Here is a 16,810-nt window from a genome sequence, read left to right as displayed (position 1 = left end):
TCAAAAATCTACTTTGCCTGACAAGATCACCCTGACATTAGAGAGGGTGACTTAGAAGTAGAGAGCAGCCTTTCCATCCAACATTTCAAAGTTAAAATGAAATATTTAGTGGGATTTGCAATATTGTGATCTTCCCACCTATCAATTTTACTTCTATAAATGAACAGGAATTCAGTAGTGTATTGTCTGACAGGTTTTATATAACCTTATAAGCAGACCACTAACAACAAACATCACATTGAAAGGCAATTGCCTTGCTGGTGTAAATATCTGTCATCCTTTGTAGATGAAAGAAAATAAATAGTTTAAATGTTTTGTTGCCTTTCAGAATTTGCAAGATCAGTCCATGATTTTTTGTAATACTTCCTGAAAAGAGTAATGAAATAGGAGTCACAAGAAGAACATAGCATGAAACTGCTATATTGTAAATTCACGGTTTTGGAATGAGGCAGTGATGAATGATATAGGCTTTGTAAAGGGTTTATTACATTTATAGTACATCGTCTATATACAATATTTAGTATGAATATTATTACAAATTACCTCTGGACATTGCTAGTGGAGCCTCGCAGATGGGGGGGCTGCTGCAGCCCCCTCCGCGTCCATTCGCAATGTCTTGCTGTCTCTCAGGAAACCACACCAGTAAGCCAGCTGACAATGTCAGCTCCTCGCAGCAGCGAGCTGTCCAATCAGAGCACACTGGGCTCACGTGTGTGAATATTTTCATGTCTATTTGCTGGGCAGTCGTTTGTCCTAAACAACTGAAAGGTCAGTCCTCATCTGGACACGGTCCCAGTTTCTTTCAGATTCAGAATTGAAGGGGCAAAACAACGTAAACTTCAAAATCATTCTGAATCAACTTTGCCTGACATTTTGTAGTCAAAGGCACCCCAACAGTCCGCCTTGCAGTCAGCTTGTCCTTGAATGCCGACATATCAAGGTCTGCATGTCTTCCTCACAAAGAAGGCAGAGCTCAGTTAAAGTCTGTGTTGAAGTCATAAGCCGCTTTCACACCGCAGGACTTGCGGTACTTTAGTGCCGGCACTAAAGTACCACGGCACTAAATCCGCCAGGGGGCTAGTGCCAATCGCATTCACACCGCAGTACTTTCCCTGAGGCACGATTACGCTGACGTCACTTCGTCTTCTTCTTCTCTGGGTTTACCGGTAGGCCGCAAAACCACTTCACGGAGAGTACAACAAAAAAACGAGAGAAGAACTACACGGGGGGGTATAAAGCCCATCCGCTGTATGAGGCGTTTGTTTACTTTCTGACCTCAGACATGGAGTTCATAAGGGTAATTTACAAATAAAATACCCCATTATAACAATGGACTTTATCTTTATGTATTTATTATATATTATCCCCTCAGGCTGATTTTGGAAAAGGACATCAACCCTTGTTTGGTGTTTTTCCCTTATTTATCTAAAACAAATGACATGATAAATTACTTGTGTTTATGTGTGTAAGACTTGTGTTTCTGATAAATTCAACCACCGACACCCGTCTGCTCTCACATTCTTCTATTCTGCAAATTTGGGGTGGGACACAATAAATAAAGCTTCGCCAGTTTGTTTGTTTGTTTTATTGCACAGTCAAGACATAACAATAACGGCATCATGCTGTTCCAGGTGTGTCGTATGCATGTAAATTGAAGTTAAATAACAGTGTGAAATGTAAAATAAAGTGTAAGTAGTTTCAAAACAATGTAACAGTGGCAATATATATAGCAGCAGACACGGCTTAGTGCAAGTTAGGTGTCAGTATTAAAAAACAGTGGCAATATATATATAATAACAATAGAACATCGTTACCACTCTTATTATTGTGGTCTTTAATTTTTTTATAGTCCTGCCTGAGTTTCTTTATTTTTACCCGGCATCCGTGTGCACTATGCACGATTCCCAGCTCAAGTAGCGAACATCGCTCAAAACATTTGGAGTTGGGAACTGCTTTCTGTAGAAGCTGCTGCATCCCGTCCTTGGAGTAAATTGCCAGAAGCGCCGACACTTCCTCATCATTCCACCGCTCCGGTGTTGTAGTACGTGTGGTCATAACTGCTTTAAAGTAAAAAAAAAAACTACTCGCTCAGGTGTGGCTGTGGTTTTGTAGCGAGGAAAAAAATGGCTGCCTAACAAAACAAATTCAGAGTCTAACGGGGCGTGGTTTGCAATTCGCCCAGCCAATAGAAATAGAATAGAAATTGGCACTCTTTTGTCACCAGGTTCGTACCACCTCTCTAGCAGGGACTAAAAAGTACCAAAAGAGTTCCCGGCACTGAGTAGTCCCGGCGGTGTGAACGCGACATTATTGGTACTACCGGAACTAAAGAACTAAAGTACCAGGGAAAGTCCTGCGGTGTGAACGCGGCTATAGGCGTCTCCTGTTGAAGCCGCAGAGCCGCTCATGTCGACGGGGACAGACTCAAACTGCACATGGCCTGGGTTTCCTGGAAGACAAGGCAAGACATCAAAAATAATGCTAATGCTGGGAAAGCATTTGGTAATAAAAATGAAGTTTCAGACAGAACTTACTTTTAATAGGAGGCTCCTCTGCTTGTGTCCCATTTGCCTCTGTTGCCTCCTCTGGAGTCTGCTCAGGCTGAGAGAAAAGCAGATAGTTCAACTAAAGTCCAACAAACCTCAGAATACACAGAAAGTCCAGACAGCAGGATCAGAGTTGGATTAGAAGTCTTCATATTATTCAGTCTTGCGTTTTTTGTCCTCATTTCCAGCAGACCAGACAGCTAGCATTCTTAAAAGACAGCTGTGTATTCTGGTAGTCTCTAAAAGGAATAATAAAGCACTTCTATAGTTACCTGATTCTCATCATTCTGCTCCGCGCTCTCCGAGGCTGCATCAGCAGGTTTTTCCTCAGTGACGTCCTCAACTCTCAGTAGGCCTGCAGTCGGGCCCTTAGAGGTTAAGCCTATACTGCCGGCTTGGCATGTAGGCTGGGAGGTCGCGGTTCTCCGATGCCTTGCAGTGATAGCTTAGCTTAGCTCTGAGGAGACAAAACAAAGAGCTCTGTGAGCCTGATATACAGTAGCATTACCTTCTCTTTACATTATAATGGTTGCATTATCCTCCACAGTGTTGGGATCAGAGTTGGATTAGAAGTCTTCATATTATTCAGACTTGCGTTGTGTCCTCATTTCCACACTGATGAAGCATCCTTCAGCAAAAAAATAAAATACTCACCCTGTCCAGTCATCGAGGAAAGCCGTGGACGCCTGCTCTGCGTTGGGGATCCCCCCTTCTGAAGATATCCACGCTTCTTGGCCAACAACGTCAAAAACTCCAGGGAGTTTCTGAAGTCGGGGACATTATATTGAAGCATGATCTGAAACCACAAGAACACTGAAATTAATATGTTGGAAAATATATCTTTGTTTTGTTCACAAACACACTACACATCAGCTCTGCTTATATGACAGAGCCACTGAATTGAGTGGTTAGTGAGTTACTTTAGGAGGCTATAACCAGTTATAGCAGCACTGCAAGCTGCTCAACCTTCTCAGTCCTCCAGATTACACTGATGTATAAGGGAAATAAAAACACAGAAATCTATCTGACAAATGCAACAATTAAAAAAGAAAACTCCAGTGATGGAACTCCTCTTACCTGGCTGTGGTCACACTGTTTGAGCAGAGTCCGGACCGCCTCATGCGCGCTGACACCCCCCTCCTCCACCTGCAGGCTCCTCAGAGCCATGGAGGCTGGCGGGTTGGACGGCGCCGCCATGATGCCAGGGCTGTCAATTAGCTTCACGTTCTTCAGGATGTGCACCTCCTGCATGGATCTGATGGGGTGGGAACAGGAAACATTTCATTATTGGGATACAAAATAAGAAAAAAGGGGAAAGTTAATTATCACTTTGTACAATTTGGACATAATCCTATACTAAAGCAGAACATGTTTGCAATTCTGCTAAATAGGCACGATGATACTAAACTCAGAGAAAAAGCTTGAGTTGTGTTAGGAGTTAGCATTTTATGCTAATTTGTCACTCACTTTGTGATGCCTCTCTTGACTCCAGCATTGCATGCGAGGATCCCCTTCATACTGTTGATGAGACTGCTTTTTCCCACATTAGGAAAACCTGAAGGCAAAGAGGATATTGCATCAAAGATAAGCATTCAGATTACACACTTCAAGAAAATGTAAAGAAATTAAGACTATAATCAGTTGAGTATATTTATGCCGCAGAGCGAAATAAGCCAATTAAGCGATTTGTATTGTGCTTACCTACTACGCCCACTTTGAGTTGAGCCTCATTCTCTGTTTTAGTAGCATAACTTGACAGGAATTCGCTGAGACAGCCGTTTCCAGAGCAGGCTGCTGCTCGGGATCTGTCCAGGACTTCATTGGAGGCTACTATCCTGCTCTTCCTGGCTCGCTGATGGTGACACAGAAAAAACAATGTTAATTACCGTCAAGTTTTTTTCATTTTTATTAAAAATGAAGTTTCAAACAGAACTTACTTTTAATCAGAGGCTCCTTTGCTTTTGTCCCATTTGCCTCTGTTGCCTCGTCTGGAGTCTGTTTAGGCTGAGAGAAAAGCAGATGGTTCAACTAAAGTCCAACAAACCTCAGAATACACAGAAAGTCCAGACAGCAGGATCAGAGTTGGATTAGAAGTCTTCATATTATTCAGGCTTGCGTTTTTTGTCCTCATTTCCAGCAGACCAGACAGCTAGCATTCTTAAAAGACAGCTGTGTATTCTAGCAGTTTCTAAAAGGAATAATAAAGCACTTCTATAGTTACCTGATTCTCATCATTCTGCTCCGCGCTCTCCGAGGCTGCATCAGCAAGTTTTTCCTCAGTGACGTCCTCAACTCTCAGTAGGCCTGCAGTCGGGCCCTTAGAGGTTAAGCCTATACTGCCGGCTTGGCATGTAGGCTGGGAGGTCGCGGTTCTCCGATGCCTTGCAGTGATAGCTTAGCTTAGCTCTGAGGAGACAAAACAAAGACAGCTCTGTGAGCCTGATATACAGTAGCATTACCTTCTCTTTACATTATAATAGGTGCATTCCTCCAGTGTTGGGATCAGAGTTGGATTAGAAGTCTTCATATTATTCAGACTTGCGTTGTGTCCTCATTTCCACACTGATGAAGCATCCTTCAGCAAAAAAATAACACTCACCCTGTCCAGTCACCGAGGAAAGCCGTGGACGCCTGCTCTGCGTTGGGGATCCCCCCCTTCTGAAGATATCCACGCTTCTTGGCCAACAACGTCAAAAACTCCAGGGAGTTTCTGAAGTCGGGGACATTATATTGAAGCATGATCTGAAACCACAAGAACACTGAAATTAATATGTTGGAAAATATATCTTTGTTTTGTTCACAAACACACTACACATCAGCTCTGCTTATATGACAGAGCCACTGAATTGAGAGGTAAGAGCTACTTTAGGAGGCTATAATCAGTTATAGCAGCACTGCAGGCTGCTCAACCTTCTCAGTCCTCCAGATTACAATCATGTATAAACACAAAATTAGTAGCCGTTTTTTCTAAACTCCTTATACATTTCCATTCATTTAAAATATGCTGCAAAAAAGCTGGATTTGAGCGAACATGCGTTTAGATGCCCATAGCACAAAGGCTTGAACTTAACTAGGATGGGTAATGCATCCAAAAGCTGACATGTTTCTAATAGAAAAGTAATGCCAAAAACAACAACTTTGGACCAACAGCTTTTCGTATAAGCATTATAAATTGCAGATCTAAACACGCGTTATTGATCACAAACATGTTACCCTTTAAAAAAGGGAAAGGAAAACACCGAAATCCATCTAACAAATTCAACAATTAAAAAAGAAATCTCTCCAGTGATGGGACTCCTCTTACCCGGCTGTGGTCCCACTGTTTGAACTGAGTCCGGACCGCCTCGTGCGCGCTGACCCCGCCAACAGATAGATGCAAATCCATTTGGTGGGCACCGATTCGTCCTAGAAAGCTGAAAAAACATCTTGGATAAAAAGGTGAGTCCTCGTCTGGACACTTTCCCAAGGTCTTCCAGATTCAGAAATTGAAGAAAAGGCAAAAACAGAGACTAATCAAAACTCCATAAGTTCAAAATGATTCAGAAATGTACTTTATATGACAAGATATGGACAGTCGCCTTGATATTAGAGCAGCATTTCCATTCAACATTTTAAAGTTATTCTGAAATATTTAGTGGGATTTGTAATGTTCTGATCCTCCCACCTATCAATTTGACTTCTATAAACACCAATTCAGCAGTGTATTGTCCGACAGGTATTATATAACCTTATATGCAGACCACTGAACAAACATTGAAAGGCAATTGCTTTGCTGGTATAAAAATCTGTCATCCTTTGTAGATGAAAGGAAATATTTTGTTGCGTTTCAGAATTTGCCATTTGCAAGACCAGTCCATGATTTTTTTGTAATACTTCCTGAAAAGAGTAATGAAATAGGAGTCACAAGAAGAACCTGCTATATTGTAAATTCACGGTTTTGGAATGAGGCAGTGATGAATGATATAGGCTTTGTAAAGGGTTTATTACATTTATAGTACATCGTCTATATACAATATTTAGCATGAATAGTATTACAAATGACCTCTGGACATTTAAGACAACATCTGGGAGAACGCGTGTGGGAATATTTTCGTCTATTTGCTGGGCAGTCGTTTGTCCTAAACAACTGAAAGGTCAGTCCTCATCTGGACACGGTCCCAGTTTCTTCCAGATTCAGAATTGAAGGGGCAAAACCACATAAACTTCAAAATCATTCTGAATCAACTTTGCCTGACATTTTGTAGTCAAAGGCACCCCAACAGTCCGCCTTGCAGTCAGCTTGTCCTTGAATGCCGACATATCAAGGTCTGCATGTCTTCCACACAAAGAAGACAGAGCTCAGTTAAAGTCTGTGTTGAAGTCATAGGCGTCTCCTGTTGAAGCCGCAGAGCCGCTCATGTCGACGGGGACAGACTCAAACTGCACACGGCCTGGGTTTCCTGGAAGACAAGGCAAGACATCAAAAATAATGCTAATGCTGGGAAAGCATTTGGTAATAAAAATGAAGTTTCAAACAGAACTTACTTTTAATAGGAGGCTCCTCTGCTTGTGTCCCATTTGCCTCTGTTGCCTCCTCTGGAGTCTGCTCAGGCTGAGAGAAAAGCAGATAGTTCAACTAAAGTCCAACAAACCTCAGAATACACAGAAAGTCCAGACAGCAGGATCAGAGTTGGATTAGAAGTCTTCATATTATTCAGGCTTGCGTTTTTTGTCCTCATTTCCAGCAGACCAGACAGCTAGCATTCTTAAAAGACAGCTGTGTATTCTGGTAGTCTCTAAAAGGAATAATAAAGCACTTTTATAGTTACCCGATTCTCATCATTCTGCTCCGCGCTCTCTGAGGCTGCATCAGCAGGTTTTCTTACAGAGATTTCAACAACTCTCAGCAGGGGTTTTTCCTCAGTGACGTCCTCAACCCTCAGTAGGCCTGCAGTCGGGCCCTTAGAGGTTAAGCCTATACTGCCGGCTTGGCTTGGACATTTTACATCTGAAAAAACCAAAATGTTGACAGTCAACAGACAGAAGTGACTACATGTTATTAGAAGCTACATCACACAGACGGGTCTACAAGCCCATTAATGGCCCCTGCCGTGTGGCTCATTACATCATACATGAAGAAGACCAAGTGTTACATCCAATCCCCATGCTCTGCCCCTTATAATTGAATAAAAAGGGGTCTGCCGATTTTAAATTGCTGATAGAAGACTCAAATACCCCCAATACCTTTCAGAGTTCCCTCGTTGCCCGTTTTTAGACTGTTCAGATCCCAGCCGGTCTGCATCTCAGCCACAACAGCAGCGGACATGTAGGCTGGGAGGTCGTGGTTCTCCGATGCCTTGCAGTGATAGCTTAGCTTAGCTCTGAGGAGACAAAACAAAGACAGCTCTGTGAGCCTGATATACAGTAGCATTACCTTCTCTTTACATTATAATGGTTGCATTATCCTCCACAGTGATGGGATCAGAGTTGGATTAGAAGTCTTCATATTATTCAGACTTGCGTTGTGTCCTCATTTCCACACTGATGAAGCATCCTTCAGCAAAGAAAATGAAAACACTCACCCTGTCCAGTCATCGAGGAAAGCCGTGGACGCCTGCTCTGCGTTGGGGATCCCCCCCTTCTGAAGATATCCACGCTTCTTGGCCAACAACGTCAAAAACTCCAGGGAGTTTCTGAAGTCGGGGACATTATATTGAAGCATGATCTGAAACCACAAGAACACTGAAATTAATATGTTGGAAAATATATCTTTGTTTTGTTCACAAACACACTACACATCAGCTCTGCTTATATGACAGAGCCACTGAATTGAGTGGTTAGTGAGTTACTTTAGGAGGCTATAACCAGTTATAGCAGCACTGCAGGCTGCTCAACCTTCTCAGTCCTCCAGATTACACTGATGTATAAGGGAAATAAAAACACAGAATTCTATCTGACAAATGCAACAATTAAAAAAGAAAACTCTCCAGTGATGGAACTCCTCTTACCTGGCTGTGGTCACACTGTTTGAGCAGAGTCCGGACCGCCTCATGCGCGCTGACACCCCCCTCCTCCACCTGCAGGCTCCTCAGAGCCATGGAGGCTGGCGGGTTGGACGGCGCCGCCATGATGCCAGGGCTGTCAATTAGCTTCACGTTCTTCAGGATGTGCACCTCCTGCATGGATCTGATGGGGTGGGAACAGGAAACATTTCATTATTGGGATACAAAATAAGAAAAAAGGGGAAAGTTAATTATCACTTTGTACAATTTGGACATAATCCTATACTAAAGCAGAACATGTTTGCAATTCTGCTAAATAGGCACGATGATACTAAACCCAGAGAAAAAGCTTTTGTTGTGTTAGGAGTTAGCATTTTATGCTAATTTGTCACTCACTTTGTGATGCCTCTCTTGACTCCAGCATTGCATGCGAGGATCCCCTTCATACTGTTGATGAGACTGCTTTTTCCCACATTAGGAAAACCTGAAGGCAAAGAGGATATTGCATCAAAGATTAGCATTCAGATTACACACTTCAAGAAAATGTAAAGAAATTAAGACTATAATCAGTTGAGTATATTTATGCCGCAGAGCGAAATAAGCGATTTGTATTGTGCTTACCTACTACGCCCACTTTGAGTTGAGCCTCATTCTCTTTTTTAGTAGCATAACTTGACAGGAATTCGCTGAGACAGCCGTTTCCAGAGCAGGCTGCTGCTCGGGATCTGTCCAGGACTTCATTGGAGGCTACTATCCTGCTCTTCCTGGCTCGCTGATGGTGACACAGAAAAAACAATGTTAATTATCATCAAGTTTTTTTCCTTTTATTGCTGAAATAGTCTGTGTAAATCACAGCATTTATTGGAAAATATATCTTTGTTTTGTTCACAAACACACTACACATCAGCTCTGCTTATATGACAGAGCCACTGAATTGAGTGGTTAATGAGTTACTTTAGGAGGCTATAACCAGTTATAGCAGCACTGCAGGCTGCTCAACCTTCTCAGTCCTCCAGATTACAATCATGTATAAACACAAAATTAGTAGCAGTCTTTTCTAAACTTCTTATACATTTCCATGAATTTAAATATGCTGTAAAAAAGATGGATTTGAGCAAACATGCGTTTAGATGCCCATAGCACAAAGGCTTGAACTTAACTAGGATGGGTAATGCATCCAAAAGCTGACATGTTTCTAAAAGAAAAAGTAATGCCAAAAAACAACAACCTTTTACTTGGATCAACTGCTTTTCGTATAAGCATTACAAATTGAATAAACATGCGTTATTGATCACAAACATAAAATGTTACCTCTTACCACTGTTTTGTGCTGGATCTGTTGTGATGCTTTGAACGCCACAACTGGAAACTCCAGCTGTAAGCACTGGATCCACTTCTCCACATTTTCCTTTGGTACCAGATCTACAACAAAAGATAATTAAAAAAAACAACATTTAGAGTCCAGACAAAACTTATTTAAATCCACAAACCCCTCATCAGTGTGTATGTGTGCTTGACTTTAAATCTCATGTCCATTTACCTATTTTGCTTAAAACCAACAGCAGTTTCTTGTTGCCTCCCCTCTGCAGCACCGCCTCCTCCAGCTGTGGACACCGACACCCCATTGGATCACGTGCATCAAGCACTTCTATTACTACGTCAGACGCATCAATTACCTGAAAGAAATTCAAGGGAGAGCAGGTTAAATATCGAGTCAAAACCTTTTTTTTACAATAAAACACTGACTTGGATTGTGAAGTTTTACCTTATTTAATTCAGAGCAAAGGTACTGTTTTGAGCCCTTGTCTGGGCCGGGTTCTTTCTCTGGCTGTTCGACAACCACTACTTCCTATGGAAAGAAAACACCCAAAACAATCAAATTAAGTGATTGAGTGACAACATGTGTTACTGAATAAATATTTAAGCGTTTGCCTTTTTACCTTTAGAGGCTTCTTGGCTTTGGGTTCCGTTTCTTTTTTTCCGGTAACTTTCTCCCTTTTTCTCTTCTGGGCCCGCTCTACTTTTTTTGCTTGTTTTTTTTTGTCTTTTATTTCGTCAATCTGCAAGAAAGAAAACATGAACAATAAATACAACCGCTTAAAACTATTATATCAAATGTGAACAACTGAGGGGTACACATTGCCAAAATACTGGTTAAGTAACACCATAAACCTCTAGAGCAAGTACCAGCCATCTTGTTGTAACAAAAAGTTGCTAAGTAGGGTAGTTTATTTATTAAAGTTATGCATGCAATACTGTTTTTAAACAGGCTAGGCTTAGGCTAGTAAAAATATAATCATCTGTGATATAAGAGCAAACTGTCTTCTAAAGATCCACACTGTTCGGGCCACCTGGTGGTTGCATTGGAGCACATAGTTTCACTTTTAGAATCTATTGGCGCATTATTCTCACCCAACTGTATAGCTTGGAGCTTTTCAGTCAATACTAACCAATATTCATTATTATTTTTAATGTTTTAGCAGATTAAGTGTCCATACCAGTTTTTGAAATAAAGCTCAGAAAACAGTTAGTCAACTTGGTCAAGTATAATTTTAAAAATCAATCATATGTTGTAAGTCGTGAATCCAAATGTATAGTCCAAAACAAATTCAGATGCATTATTCACAGAATCTTCAGAAAAGATAATGGTGGTATTGCAACTTAAAAACTATATTAATCTAGACAAAGATTGTATACAACATTTTTAAAATCATATTTTTCACCCTTAAAGCATCTCCATTTAATCATTAAAGCTGATATAAATGCACACAGTATGTAAACACAAGTCTTATTTATAGTGTGTTGTAGTGTATGCATTTACTACAAATTCCATATAATTTAAAATTGATTTTGTATATTGGCACATAGCTCCATTATGAATATAATAGAGTACGCATGATGCCCACCTCTTGCCTTCTCTGCTCGGCCTCGCGGAGGACCTCCTCTTTGAAGGGAGCGCTGTTGGGCACGCCGAGATCCTTCTTAGGCCTTTTGCTTGCTCCTCCTTTCTTCTTTAACTCTTTTCTTAGTTTTCTGGTGTGATCCTTGACCTAAACACACAACAAAATGTAAACAATTCCTTTAAAAACAATACAAAATCTAAACGAGTAAGACATGTGGGTGTCATTAGCGTTAGCAGCCTCGTTCACATAGGCCTCATGGTGTAAACACATGCGAACCTTTATCTTTACAGGAAAGTATTATAAAAAGTCAGACACTTACCTTTTTCTGTATTTTATAGCGTTTGGAGCATGTCACCCGCTTGCTTGCTTTCTTTAACTCTGAAGACAAAAAAAAATAGTTATGCGTCGGTCATTCAATGTTACCCTAAAACGAGGCTAAAGCAGACTGACAAATTGTGTTTTTTTTGCAATCAACATATAGTTTATTAGCTGGGAGAATCAACCAAATCATACAGAATTAACTAGTTGTTTTTAAATAAGCTTACATATACATTTAGCATAGCTATCAGTGCGCACTTACTTGGTCGCTTCATGGTGGAGCTGTCGATCTGCCAATGTGCTTTTTCTGCTCTCACACGTGGAGCAGTGCGCAAATTTGACGCTACGTCATTTCCGCTTTTGTCAGCGACACGGCACCTGTCCCGCCGCCTGGCGAGCTGGAGTACAAGTGTTCAAGCGTGAGAGTTTAACCACTTTAATAATTTCAGAGATGTATCATTCTTATATATTTATAAAAATGTTATTAAGATTTTTATTGTTTTCCTGTTTGTTTAGTTTTTTGCTTGTAAATCTCCATATTTATTGTACGTTGGTTTGTTTGACATGTTTGAGTCACAAAAAAAGATAGGGCTGGTAACTGAGCAGAATGCTATAAATACTATGTGAACACAAATAAAGAATTAAACAAATAAAAATGAAATGTATTCAAATGCAAGGAAACCAGACTTCCAGGTCATGCCACCTGTTTACTTAATTAATTAATTAATTGGTGATTAAACAATAATCTACAAATTCACATTAAAAAGTCATTTGAAATACTTCCCTTGTTATTAAGTCCTGCAAAAGTCGAATAAATATAGAAAAGGGAAACGTTATAAAAATGTAATTAAATATAAAAATGTATATGACTGTGCCCCTGAAGTGAGCTAATATTCTAATTTGGTTTTCAAACACAATTTATAAAAGTCTCTCTTGAACTCATACTGCGATGATGGTGTCTACAAACTGACCTGTATAGACAATGATGTAGTTCCCAACTTCCCACACTGTGTTGTTTGTAGTTGGGACTTCTTATTACTCAGATAGAACATTTTCAAAATAAGATACAGAATGCTTTGTTTGGTCTTCATGTATAATATCAAAGCTTGTTCACAGGGGGTGTGCTTGACATGAGAACCACAAAAGTGTGCATCCGTTCAAATGTAATGATATTACATGGCCCTTTGACATGTTGTGCCTTATTGAACAATGAGCCTTGAAATAACAGAGTTCTAAAGTCATAGTGCATTAGTATAAACTCTATAGGCTACTGTCTTTTTCTGTTACGGTGATGGCAGCAGCAGCACCATATTCAGTGACCTAATTAGTGTTACGTTACAGCATTCAAAGCCGCAACTAACCCAAATCCGTCGCCTCTGCAACTCCAAAATCTAGCACAATCAGTGGGGTCACAGCATGGATGGGTCACAGACAATCTTGGGGGAACGATGAAGAAGGAGCAGCAAGCGGAGAAGACATAACTCCGGGTCACGTGATTGGGTCGAGCATCTTTTTTGGTCCATTTTGGAGAACAGCGAGTGCTCCGTGCAACCCAAGAAAATGACCAAACTGCAGTTTTTAAACGTCTTTTTGACTGAGCGTCTCATGCTTGCTGCACAGGAGATATACAAATCTGTCGAGGATACTATTTTGGAGTACCAGGAGGAGATAGCGATCAGAGAGCGGGAGAACGACCATTTGAGACGCAGGCTGCGAGACGCTGGGATCGAAATATGGCCAGGTTAGCTCCGCAAAAAGCTAACAGTGCAGTTGCGCCCCTTTATTTACAGTCTGCCAAGTCTTGTGGTGGCATTTGGTAGTAAAAGGGAAATGACCACCTAAAAAATAAATGTCACAACACACCAAATACTGTCAGAAGGATGTTGACTCACTTCCAAACAAGTTAACTTTAGCCGGCTAGTTGACTTTAGCTGCTGTTGTTGTGGAGCGGCTAGCGCGTAGCAACCTTTGTTCGTTAGCAACCAGCTAGGTTAGCCTATACATGGTTTAGCATTTAGCTTAAACTGCATACTAGTGTGCGTTTATACGTAGTCAGTGTTCTTATTCATGATTTATCTGACAGATACAACTGCACACAACGGCAAACATTTTTTTGTTGTGTCACTTGTTGTGTCACAGTGTTTGTTTTTGTTTACTCCAATATAGTACAACTCTAACCACACAGTAAACTTATGGCTGAAACTACTGCAAGTGTTGCCCAAGGTGCCATTATTTATTTTGAGTGTAAATACGCCAAGTACTCTTACATTTAGACCAATTTGTACAAAATGTTTACATAAACTTTCACCTGACATCTATCTTTTTTCTTTACAATTGTTAAATATCTCAATTACATCCACTGTGATTAATGGTACACAACCCTTACAATCTCAAGGGTTTCCCCGGTATTTACACGGACAGTTTTGTAGAAGACTTAAAAACATGAAATGAGAAAGTCTTGCTTAGCAGCCCCTGATTTTTGAAACTTAATTGATAATTGATCCAGGAGGCTAGACAATATCCTGGGGCAAACAGTAGTGCAGTACTGTTTATTGGACAGCTTAGTTACAACCAAGACATGTTGTGCGTAACCACTGTTACAGATTTCAATTGGATATTTCTATTCAAAGTTGAAATACTCTTAACACTTTGTCTATCGGATATTGTTGGAAACTTGAATTATGTTGGGGCTCACAGAAAACATAGAAACATACATCCATGAAGGACCAGGTCTGCAAAGCTGAATTAAAATATTTTGTGTGTTTGTTGTTTAAGTTAACAGGACAGTAAGTTCAGCTCAGCATTTTTCATGTAAAAATATGTGTTGTGAAGAGGTGGTTTACCAAAAAGCAATGACGTGAATATTTTCATCTGAACCTTTTCCTTGTGTTGTGTTCTCAGATCGTCCGTCCATGGCGCTGTTGGAAGAGGAGGATGGTGAGCATCCCCGTCGTGAGTGGAGTCCCAGCATGGGGCATGAAGAGCGCATCCCAATTCAGATTAAGGATAAAAGAGATCTCCGGCCCATCCAAGGAGATGATCAGCTTCGTGGTCATGGCTCTTGCGCCACACCCGAGAACATGTTTACTCCCCCACGTGTTGTGAATGAATATCCCCAGGAAGGCCCGCACACATCCAACCTTCCTCAGAGTCAAGGTGTGGAGAACAGGGAGAGGGATCCTGCATCTCGGGGGTCCTCGAGACACGTGAAGGTGGAGAGTGGAGGAGCCCACAGAGGCTCTACTTCCTCCAACAGCGGCGCCCAGCCCCTCGCACCAGTCAACCCAAACTGCTCGAATGAGAACAACATTGACATTATTGGGGTAGAGAATGGAGGACAGATGGTTGGTGCTAAGGGAAATGGAGCTGGTGCTAACAGAGGGCAGGCCTCTCAAATGCGCAATCAAGGAGCCAATGCCGTGGACTGCCCTCATCAAAAATCGCCCCTACAAGGCCAAATGTCTTCCTTTAGCTGCAAGGTGTGTGGGGAGGCGTTTAGTCATGCTGGCCACCTGCATGTGCATGTACAAGTGCACACTCGAGAAAAACCTTACCGCTGTGGAGTATGTGGGAAATGCTGCAGCTCCTCGGGCAGACTGCAGGAGCACCAGCGTAGTCACACGGGAGAAAAACCATTCCGCTGCCAGATTTGTGGAAAGGGCTTCACACAGATGGCTCACTTGAAGGTACACATGAGAATCCACACTGGGGAGAAGCCATACAGCTGCCCTGTGTGTGGCAAGTGCTTCAGCCGCTCTGACAAAATCAAAAGGCATCTCCAGACCCATAGCCGCGAGGGAACATACTTTTCAGGGCAATGATGTTAGTGTTGATCCAGTTTGTGACTCCTATTGATGAGGGATATTTACCTACAAAAAGCTAAAAACGCTGCCAATAATAAAAAAAAAAAGGCTTTTATCTTTCTACTTTCTAAAAAACTAGGGATTCTGCAACTCATAGAGAAGGTTTCTTATCTAACACTTCTCCGAACCATATTCCCTCAACAAAAGTTGTATTAGCCAGTTTAGTATGTCATCTACTTATTTCTTTCACCTGTAACTGGAGTATTACATCTCTTAACAGAGTTGAGTTATTAGCTAGACTTTTCTGAATGATGTAGACTTTCCTTAGGCATAATTAGCACGATGAAGTCTTCCACATATGCCTTGAAACTGAGATGCATTAAGAAATGCAACAATGTTTAACACGGTCATGGCTTAATACTAACCTGTCATTTCATATTCATCAGTCTACAGTTGAGTTTCAAATCTGCAGACTTGACATCTTTCTTGTAATACTTATTTTAGGTCCTAAAAGGAGAAGACAGTACATGAAATGATCCCCATTTTCTCAATTAATAGAGAACTAATGGCCTGCCAAATGAAACCTGTATGTCATCTGGTTAAGACTAAAACTGCCAGCAGTTTTTTTTATGTAGCAATTAAAAAAAGGCACTAAGTTCAGGTGAACAAAAAGCCACTGAAATGCAGCTTGAAACTGTGGACTTGACTGAAGTACACAAGAAGTCTGACCTCGCACTTACCTCCTTTCTTAGTCATTATTTGAATTTGTTGAGTGCTGTTACATAATTGCACAGCTAAACACTGCCATCTCACATTGTCAGTGCTTCATGTGGTCCATTGAAATATGGATCGATCTATTGTGAGACTCGCTCCACTATTTCATGAACTAATGTGATATTTTGTAAAGTACCACTAGTCTAAATCTATCGTTCATTTTGAATTCTAATGGTGTCTTTTTTTTTTGTATGACATGCACTATTGCATCTGTCTAAGACGGTGCTGAAATTCACTCTATACTAGGGCCGTACAGTGTTAGCTGAACTTTTCTTCAGGGGTCTCAGTCTGAAAAGATTTACGTTCACCTGTGTTTCCACCTCAATGTTCATTCACATGGGAGCTGCCTCGAATATGGTTGATTTTCAGACGTGATGATTGGTTTGTCATGGAATCACACACTTCCACTGCCCACCTTAGACTGATCCTGACCCTACAGTCTCCTTTCTCCTCTCAGGACTAATGCTGCATTCATAACAAGAGGG

The 16,810-nt window shown here is 41.1% G+C and overlaps 3 protein-coding genes, 4 non-coding genes and 1 pseudogene across 8 annotated transcripts; 1 reads left to right on the top strand and 7 right to left on the bottom strand.

Annotated features, from left to right (window-relative positions):
- Positions 1–1,566: 1,566 nt before the first annotated feature.
- LOC117446136 (guanine nucleotide-binding protein-like 3) lies at positions 1,567–4,647 on the bottom strand (annotated as a pseudogene).
- Positions 3,391–3,527, bottom strand: LOC117447449 (small nucleolar RNA SNORA47). Its single transcript, XR_004552227.1, has one exon. It is a non-coding gene; the product is annotated as a small nucleolar RNA SNORA47 (small nucleolar RNA).
- On the bottom strand, positions 4,308–6,427 carry LOC139432874 (guanine nucleotide-binding protein-like 3). The gene is made up of 5 exons (XM_071203106.1): positions 5,851–6,427; positions 5,146–5,288; positions 4,768–4,952; positions 4,484–4,550; positions 4,308–4,398 (listed from the first exon to the last, which is right to left on the bottom strand). The coding sequence occupies exons 1-3, from the start codon at positions 5,929–5,931 to the stop codon at positions 4,865–4,867; spliced, it is 312 nt and encodes a 103-aa protein (XP_071059207.1). The 5' UTR covers positions 5,932–6,427; the 3' UTR covers positions 4,308–4,398; positions 4,484–4,550; positions 4,768–4,864.
- LOC117447452 (small nucleolar RNA SNORA47) lies at positions 5,371–5,471 on the bottom strand. Its single transcript, XR_004552230.1, has one exon. It is a non-coding gene; the product is annotated as a small nucleolar RNA SNORA47 (small nucleolar RNA).
- Positions 6,428–6,509: 82 nt separating the features above from the next.
- LOC117446253 (guanine nucleotide-binding protein-like 3) lies at positions 6,510–12,070 on the bottom strand. The gene is made up of 15 exons (XM_034082331.2): positions 12,011–12,070; positions 11,750–11,808; positions 11,434–11,577; positions 10,468–10,587; positions 10,293–10,376; positions 10,068–10,203; positions 9,846–9,949; positions 9,149–9,299; positions 8,924–9,011; positions 8,534–8,711; positions 8,108–8,250; positions 7,770–7,906; positions 7,355–7,533; positions 7,071–7,137; positions 6,510–6,985 (listed from the first exon to the last, which is right to left on the bottom strand). The coding sequence occupies exons 1-15, from the start codon at positions 12,021–12,023 to the stop codon at positions 6,885–6,887; spliced, it is 1,704 nt and encodes a 567-aa protein (XP_033938222.1). The 5' UTR covers positions 12,024–12,070; the 3' UTR covers positions 6,510–6,884.
- On the bottom strand, positions 8,299–8,435 carry LOC117447450 (small nucleolar RNA SNORA47). Its single transcript, XR_004552228.1, has one exon. It is a non-coding gene; the product is annotated as a small nucleolar RNA SNORA47 (small nucleolar RNA).
- LOC117447451 (small nucleolar RNA SNORA47) lies at positions 9,406–9,542 on the bottom strand. The gene has a single exon (XR_004552229.1). It is a non-coding gene; the product is annotated as a small nucleolar RNA SNORA47 (small nucleolar RNA).
- A 1,040-nt stretch (positions 12,071–13,110) lies between the features above and the next one.
- On the top strand, positions 13,111–15,662 carry LOC117446254 (zinc finger protein 554-like). Of its 2 annotated transcripts, none has more exons than XM_034082332.1 (2): positions 13,111–13,489; positions 14,650–15,662. In XM_034082332.1, exons 1-2 carry the CDS (start codon positions 13,309–13,311, stop codon positions 15,567–15,569), a joined length of 1,101 nt encoding a protein of 366 aa, XP_033938223.1. In that variant the 5' UTR covers positions 13,111–13,308; the 3' UTR covers positions 15,570–15,662. The 2 variants fall into 2 exon arrangements, with proteins under 2 accessions (XP_033938223.1, XP_033938224.1); XM_034082333.1 differs by lacking the exon at positions 13,111–13,489 and adding an exon at positions 14,400–14,478.
- Positions 15,663–16,810: the final 1,148 nt, after the last annotated feature.

This window comes from Pseudochaenichthys georgianus, chromosome 5, assembly GCF_902827115.2.
Source record: "Pseudochaenichthys georgianus chromosome 5, fPseGeo1.2, whole genome shotgun sequence".
NCBI classification, from domain to species: domain Eukaryota; kingdom Metazoa; phylum Chordata; class Actinopteri; order Perciformes; family Channichthyidae; genus Pseudochaenichthys; species Pseudochaenichthys georgianus.
This window is presented reverse-complemented; position numbering and strand designations above follow the sequence as displayed.

What these genes read in the sequence shown, in the direction of transcription:
- LOC139432874 (XM_071203106.1), bottom strand. Translation starts at nt 5,931, where the DNA reads ATGGATTTGCATCTATCTGTTGGCGGGGTCAGCGCGCACGAGGCGGTC. An exon ending in AACAGTGGGACCACAGCCGG is followed by an intron (nt 5,289 to 5,850) that starts GTAAGAGGAGTC and finishes TTGTGGTTTCAG; the next exon opens with ATCATGCTTCAATATAATGT. An exon ending in TTCCTCGGTGACTGGACAGG is followed by an intron (nt 4,953 to 5,145) that starts GTGAGTGTTATT and finishes TTGTCTCCTCAG; the next exon opens with AGCTAAGCTAAGCTATCACT.
- LOC117446253 (XM_034082331.2), bottom strand. An exon ending in AAGCCAAGAAGCCTCTAAAG is followed by an intron (nt 10,377 to 10,467) that starts GTAAAAAGGCAA and finishes TTCTTTCCATAG; the next exon opens with GAAGTAGTGGTTGTCGAACA. An exon ending in GTCAAGAGAGGCATCACAAA is followed by an intron (nt 8,712 to 8,923) that starts GTGAGTGACAAA and finishes CCACCCCATCAG; the next exon opens with ATCCATGCAGGAGGTGCACA.
- LOC117446254 (XM_034082332.1), top strand. Translation starts at nt 13,309, where the DNA reads ATGACCAAACTGCAGTTTTTAAACGTCTTTTTGACTGAGCGTCTCATG. An exon ending in TGGGATCGAAATATGGCCAG is followed by an intron (nt 13,490 to 14,649) that starts GTTAGCTCCGCA and finishes TTGTGTTCTCAG; the next exon opens with ATCGTCCGTCCATGGCGCTG.